Source organism: Dermacentor silvarum, chromosome 1 (assembly GCF_013339745.2).
Source record: "Dermacentor silvarum isolate Dsil-2018 chromosome 1, BIME_Dsil_1.4, whole genome shotgun sequence".
Lineage (NCBI taxonomy): Eukaryota > Metazoa > Arthropoda > Arachnida > Ixodida > Ixodidae > Dermacentor > Dermacentor silvarum.
This window is the reverse complement of record NC_051154.1, coordinates 50,280,929-50,288,502: the sequence shown is the minus strand read 5'-3', so window position 1 is coordinate 50,288,502 and position 7,574 is coordinate 50,280,929. Positions and strand designations below refer to the sequence as shown.

The 7,574-nt window shown below is 43.9% G+C and overlaps 1 protein-coding gene across 1 annotated transcript in view; it reads left to right on the top strand.

Moving 5' to 3' along the window:
* The first annotated feature begins 3,741 nt into the window (after nucleotides 1-3,741).
* LOC119462574 (Krueppel-like factor 6) overlaps nucleotides 3,742-7,574 on the top strand; it is a 332,655-nt gene continuing 328,822 nt past the window's right edge. Inside the window, exon 1 of the mRNA XM_037723911.2 lies at nucleotides 3,742-4,261. Within this exon, the coding sequence (XP_037579839.1) occupies nucleotides 4,160-4,261 (102 nt within the window). The 5' untranslated portion in view covers nucleotides 3,742-4,159. The remainder of the gene's footprint in view (nucleotides 4,262-7,574) is intronic.

Below are 7,574 nucleotides of genomic sequence, written 5' to 3'. Positions count from 1 at the left end.
CCACCTGCGGACAGTTGTTTTTTTCATCCATTTTCATGAATTTATAATTTCTTTAATTCAATTATTAGGTACAAGTAAGTTTCCCCTATGTTGTCCTTGGTGTTATTGTTTGTTGGCTTATTATGATATGCTTATATATATATATATATATATATATATATATATATATATATATATATATACTTTGACGAGATTAGGAGCAACGTTCCCTCAGGTTTTATTACATATAAGGGTTACTTACTTTTTTTAGCAAGAGTCCAAAACGCCTTTTAATTAGGGGTGTGCGAATAGTGATTGTTGAGATCGAATCGAATCCGAATCAAATAACGCCAAAGAGAATCGAATCGAATAGTTTTCGAAAAGTTTTCGAATAATGAACAGCCGTTATCACAGTTAATATAAAACGATGTTCACATCCTAATATTCTTAAAGTTTTCTAGTTTCTGTCATAACATAGTACATTATGAAGCGTTGTTTATTAAAAGCACAAATCGAGCATTAGGAGCAAATAAGTAGTTTCTTCACATGCGCAGGACTCTTCAGTAAGCGCGAATGATCGATGTATAGCCTGTAAAGTACGGCTACCTAAGCGACGTAGCCTGCTCTACTATGCAAGTTCTCATGTTTTTTGTGTATATACTATGCCAGCGGAGGTGAAAATTTACCATACTTTTGCTTCAATTTTATGTTTTATGTTTTATATTTATATAAAATATCATTCGATTATATATGTTATTCGATTCGAAGACAGAATCAAATAGGACACTATTCGATTCGCTATTCGGAAGTTTCGAATATTCGCTCACCCTCCCTTTTAAGCATTGAATCTCAAAAATTCCTGGAACACAAACGCATTTTGTCGCAAACAATGGGAACGCATATCTTGAAACTGGTGTCCCCCTCCGACCTTGTTGCATGGATATGAATTGCAAACTCAGCGGCTGCAATTCGTAAATTACAATATGTGCCGTAAAATAATTAGTTTAATAGTTAATTAGAAACAACTTAATTAGTCCAATACTCGTTTTGATTTCTCGTGCAAATAGTGTCTGCTTGTTAAAGTAACCTAGCTCAAGAAGCAGAATTCTGCTTCGTGCTAAGGATTATTATTTTTTTAATTCTCTCAAAACTTCTCTCACAAATTTAATTCTCTAAACAAAATCGTATATATTACACCTGGAGATGCATACCAAGCTTATAGCTAGACAAAACTCTCCAGTTAGCAATGAACTTTATTTCTCTTCCTTTTCTTTAGTTTTTCAAAAGATATATCTGCTAAAGCGCAAAATGACAACTCGATCGATACCTACTTGTTCATGGCTACAAATATACACTACTGTATGCAATACGAATGGGCAACACAGTGTAAATATCTAAGATCTACTGACTTGCCAACGTTGTCGCCGCGTTTTCGTCCGTTGATTTCAGTCTCTTTAGCTCCTATAGCAGATGTATTCGGTGACACCAATTTTTTCGGCTCTAAATTGACTGTACGCCAATTAAGGGCTGTCAGTACTAATGTGGACATCGTTTACGCTTCTTTGTGTATATTTTGCTTTTATATTTCTCAATTTCCCTTTTATTGACCAATATCAAATCACAAAGTCACAAAATCACAAATCACAGTAATATACAGGAGGAGGTCCTTAAGTAAGAACTGCAAACAGGACCTCCTATGAACAAATATTTATTAAATATTCGTTCGTATAAAGGAGGTATATTAATTCATTCGTTTGAGGTATTTATTTATTTATATATTTATAGTACCCTCAAGGTATGTGTAGTACGTATAGAGGGGATGGGCAAAAACAACAGAATACAATTAAATAAACACAGTCTTGAATACAAGAATACAAAGTTAGAATGCTATGATAAATATAAACATCGAAACATTCGTGCAGTAAATACGTAAGCAATTTAGTAAAAAACAGTGATTTGCTAGGTGGTACTTATAAAAACAGCAACAATAAGAGCACTAGTTCATGTTGACTAAAGCACTTTCGAAGAGTACGCATTCACTATTGACGCGGGTATTATTCCATTAGGTTTTGGGAAGAAATGACTGTGAGCACGTACCAGGGTTGTATAAATTGTGGCGATGATTTCGACGAGCAGATGTAAGTGGTGAGTGATGAATCAGGAGTAAGCGGAGAGCTTCATTGTGATAGTGCGTTTTATGAAGAAGGTAAATGCGAGCTTGCTTCTGGCGAACAGCTGATGGTATCTTGAGAGCAGCTTTCATTTGCGTTACGCTAGCTGTACGATGGTAGTTTGCTTGTATAAAACGGGTAGCTTGTACATTAACGTTACATTCTGCCACATCTGTGGAATACGTTATGTATTGAGCGTGCCGTGCCGTTTATGACATAATTCTGGCTCCACATTAACAGGCCACCTTTTGTTATCTGCGAGTTGCGTTCTGCTGCCGTGAGTCGCTACAGCTGCAACTGTCGCTCTTGAACTTGGGACTCGTCGTCGTGAGGTCATATAAGAGCGCCGATGAATAATGAGAGTGATAGCACACTTCCTTTGATGTCAATAATTACCTCATGCTCCTAACGCCGACTGATTTCTTACTTGTTTTTCTTTTCGAAAACGCGGCACGAAGAAATTTTTTTTTCACCAAATTCAAACCGTGACGACACGGCACCATAAACACGCCTATCAATATTCAGCGCAGCAATGAACACATTACGTGCCACTGCTTAAGTTATTGCTGGCTTTCAACAATCACGTGACAAGTATTTGTTATTGCCAAGTTGTTTGTTGTAGTTGTTACCGTCCAGATCTGACATCTAAGGCTCTACACAGACATAATGCACAAGATAGTGTATAACAACTCGTCATTATAAAAGCATACGCATATACGCACGATACATAAGCGTGAACATGGAGCACATACATTAACAATATAGTCGATCAGAGAATTCCACGATGACATCTGAACAGTTCTCCCATAGCGTTAGGAGTGATGGCTTATCGTACTCTTGACACCGCACCTAGCAAACGCGTTGAGCAATACATTGCGGGGCTTGTCGCCATCCGATCAATGAAAGGTCGGTTGGTCCCCAGTGAAAAGGTGCAACCCCACTACGGGGAAAAAGCCAAGAAAAAAATATTTTTGTTTGTAACAAAATAGCGCGTGGTGCTGTTAGCTTATCAGCAGTGGGTAGAATGGCCGAGGATTTGACGGATTGCGGCTATCTGGACAACAAACCATCGATTTCTTTTTCGCAGTAATAAAAGTTACTAATTCGAAAAAAATGTTAGCCGCAATTTTTATTCTCACGGCAACATTATGCTTTTGAAGGAGGGCGTTCATCCCTAGTGGAAGATTGCTCTCACATTTGTTATCCGGCACAATTTGCAGATGAGAAGAGCGCGGAGGTGGGGAATATTCCGCGACGTTTCGTCAGTAAGGAACAACAAAAACGAAGTTTCTCGGGACGAGCTTCTTCCAACTAAGAGACCTGGAATGCGGCACGAAAACTCGGGGTACTATCGGCGATGGCTTTCCGACGTGTAGTCGCAGCATGACTCATCCCAAGGCGACGGAGGGGCGAGATAAGGTTACCGGTATGCGATCAACATACGCGCGCTTTGCGGCCGACGCAGGCAGCAGGTGAGCGCCCAAGTTGCCGCTCTGTCCCGTGGGAGGCAGCGCTCGGTCCCCGCCTGGCGGCGGAGACGCCAGTCAGAGAGTGAGAGGCACGCATACTCTCGGCGCAGCGAGCGCGGCGTTGCGGTCGGCCGGGTTCGAGGCTAGACGCGCCGGCGGTGCTGAGCGCGAGTGATCGTCTGCTCGCAAATGGAAAGAGCGCCTGCGCCTCTGCACTCCGCTGGTTCCCACAGGCGGTGCGCGTGCTTGGCGTAACGAGTGCCTTGGATCTCCGTGACGCCTCCGCATGCGTTGAGGATCCGCCGAGAGTTTGTGCACGCCACGAACATGCCGTTATAGCGGCGGCCGCATCTGGGCCGACTGGCAGCGATGTTAAGGATTTCACTACCGTCGCCGGCGAGAGTTGTGCCATCGAAAAGTTCATCTAGCACCTGGTCGCTGCTGTAACTGACAAGCTGCTGTTTTTTGTTTCGTTGGTTTGTTTTTTTCGTCTTCCGTGCCTGTCTCTTGCTTGGGACATCCAAGTGACCTGCATCAACCATGGACATCTTGCCGAGTGGAAATATCTTTCATGAGCTGCAAGCGATCCACGACACTGGTTTTTTCCCGGCCCAGCCGTCGCTGGAGGATTTCTGGCAACAGGTCAGTCAATGTGGGCGTGCTTTCGTATAGTTGTTGTTTTTCCGAAGCGACATTGCATCAATGGTGCCGCAAGCACTGACAACACGATCCATGCTGGCAATTAAAAGTTCTGGCCACCTTCTGTTCATTTTTTTTTTCTCCGGCATTTGGTATGTTGTTCTTGCTTTCCGCCACCTGACATGTAGTGTCGTCACGTGTGTAGGAGCTGTTTGTTGTGTCGGTATTATGCGTGTTTTGCTTCGCCGAAACACTTCTCCGTTTCGGAGCTGGGAGCTTCCGTGTTTTCACCTGCTGTTCGTCTAACAATATTAGGCGCACGGCGTGGAGCTCTAAGCAGCTGTCCCCCACCTGCCCTGGAAACGGGAAGTCTCCCCGCTCTGGTGTCGTGTTCCGCAATGCCCTGGTGTGCGAAAGGCTAGCGCGCGTCTCTGCCACCGGCCGTTTTCAAACGGGCCGCCACCGGTGAGGCGCTATTTTCGAGCCTTTTTCCCGCGCGGCATCACGGGACCTCGCGCCGATGATCTTGCGCGCCGGCCTTGCGCTGTCTGCGCCGTGTTTGTTTGTTGCGTGTCCCTTCTTCCTTGCTGTTATGTTGCCCAGTATTTCTAAACCCTGACCGCTGCGATTGGATCGTGAGATGAGGATGAAGCGGTTGGTTCCGATTGGGGTCAGCGTTAACTCCGAATCGTGTAGAGGAGCCTTCCTTCTCATGTGCCGACTTTTGTTCTATCTGTCTCTCTCTCTCTCGCCCCCGGTCGTTCGTTGGCGTCCCGACGGCGGGATCGTTGGCGCGTCGGGGCTTTCGCCGCCGCCGTCGGATGTCAGTTTTTGTTCGTTGCATTCTCGGTCTTCAAAGCTGCTCGTTCAGCCGTCCTGTCTACTCGTGCGGCTATTATATATTTATACTTACTTTTTTTTTCTGCACATACTGATAACGCACCGTTGATGATCGTCTCACTGGCGCGTATAGCCAGTTTTGAACCGTGCTGTGAGATAGTTCGATTAATGTCACGGGTCGGATAGCTCTTACTGTTCGTGTAGTTTCGTAGTGTGCATTTGCTCTTAACCTGAAAGAAAGTTCCACATTAATATGGACATCATCATTTGTGCTGTGTCACATTAACGGATATGTGTACCGCTGCCCGTTCGAGGTAAATCTTGCGCGCATGCACTGCAGTTACGGATGCGTTAACGCAGTATGCCTCCGTAAATGTAGTGCGTATGACTGGTGAGCCATTGCGCCGTGGCATATTAATTTATGCGCGTTAAATTTGTGCTCGTCAAAGATGACGGCAGATTGTCGGTTGAACCGTTAAATATATTTACCCGACTGACTGATTGTCTTGAATTGACCAGTGAGTAAGTTCACGAGTCCTGCGTAAACTGTGATCAATATAACATCCTATTATATTATTGCCCGCTAATACATTCGGACAAACGTAGTCATGGAATAAATTTCAATTACTTCACTGTCTTCCATCGATGCATGCTCTTTTTTGTACATGCCAAATCCATACCTTATCAGCGAAATATCAGAGTAACATGTTACGAAATGTGTGCGAATTTTACTGACGGCAATGAGGCAGTTAAGAAAAGCAGATGAGATTTTTTTTTTTTTAACTTTGCGTGGTGTGTATGTATTTCTTCAGTGAGTAAAAAGTAGTGAATCACATGTGACTCATTCTACAGTAAATGTAACGAACCACAGTGCCTTCCTGAAGTGACCTGCACTTGCGGCCCAGTTCGCACTACTCTTCTGCTTTTAAGAACAGCATAGGTCCTTGTATCTTTGTTATCGTATGTAATATCGTCATAATAAATTAACAGACCATGGGAACCATGGGGAATTATAATTTGATACCGACTTGGGGGCGACCCTCACACTGATAGCTGCCACTGCGGCCTTACTAGACAAGTGCACACTGCGTTCATCAACTCCAGGATGCATGCTTCGTATTGTGTGGGATTCTAGTGTTTGCATGACCAGAGTTATACGTAAATTTTCGCTGGCGTTCGCGCGCCTGCCTCAGCAATACGAGAAATGTCATTCAGTCTGAGAAAATTATCCTGGTTGATTGATGACAGATTGGAGTGGTTATGTCTAGTCGTTCGCGTGGCATTTGCTACAGTGGATGGCGATTATTCGTAATCCGGAAATTTGTTGTTGCAGCTTCGAATCTCTCGCGCCTGTTCATCAGAATTAGGTTGCGTGTGCTACAGGAACATGAATACGTGTTCCGTGTTTCTTATCGTACTTACACAATAAAAACTGTCTGAAAGCGTTTAGAAACAAAATTTGAATCGGGTAATCGGAGAATATGGAAAAACTGTTTTCTTAGACAACCTGAATGTTTTTCTCCATAAACAACAAATATACCACGAAACAGCAACATTTATAAAAGTGAACATTTTCAAAGTTTTGTAGTTAACCGGCGCTCTGGATGTTTAGGTTATCATTATTTAGATCTGAAACTGTTATTGTCATTGTTATCGTTATCGATATATACGACGTTATCGTTATTGTTATCGATGTTATTGAAATTTACAGAAACAATAAACACTTTACTTTTCAACACCAGGCGTCGCATTATACATGGTGTCACATCTGGCGCCACAGTTGCGTATGTATATACGGTTCGCTTCTGTAAGTTTTACTTCGCGTGGTGACATCTGTAGGTCTGACGAAGAACATTCAAAACATCCCAGCGCTGACGGATATTGCCGTTATTTAGGGCAAACATCGCCGGTTACCTATCGGACAGAATATGCGCATTTATAAACGTTCCGTGGTGTTCAGCGAAATGCTAACCGACATGGAAAATATTTCCAGCGTAATTCAGGCATGGCATCGCAACTGACGTTGGCGCGTGCATTTGTCACCCTGCTCGGTAATACTGTCATGACCAAAGTCAAGCCACGGTGTTCACGCGTTTGAGCATGGCCATCACACGGAACACATTTCAGTCGGAATTACAGCGCCGTCATGGAACGTGCGTTAATATCGACGCTGCTCCGACTCCGGGCGCTGAAACGCCGAATCGCGTTCCTTGTGGTTGCCGCACGGCGTCTGAGGAACGCGTGCAGCGAATAGCAGTGCTAGCTGTTTCCTCCTTCTCTCTTCCCTTCCGGTTGCATACACCGCTCTCGCTCTTATAGCTGCCAACTTTTGCGGTACTCTCACGAAAAAAATAAATAAAACAACGTGCCACAATGTCTAGACCGAGCGGCGGCTACGAAGCTGTTTTGTCGGGCTATATATATACTTATAATGGTAGTGTGACAGACGCTGTGACGACGCGGAGGCTAGTCATGG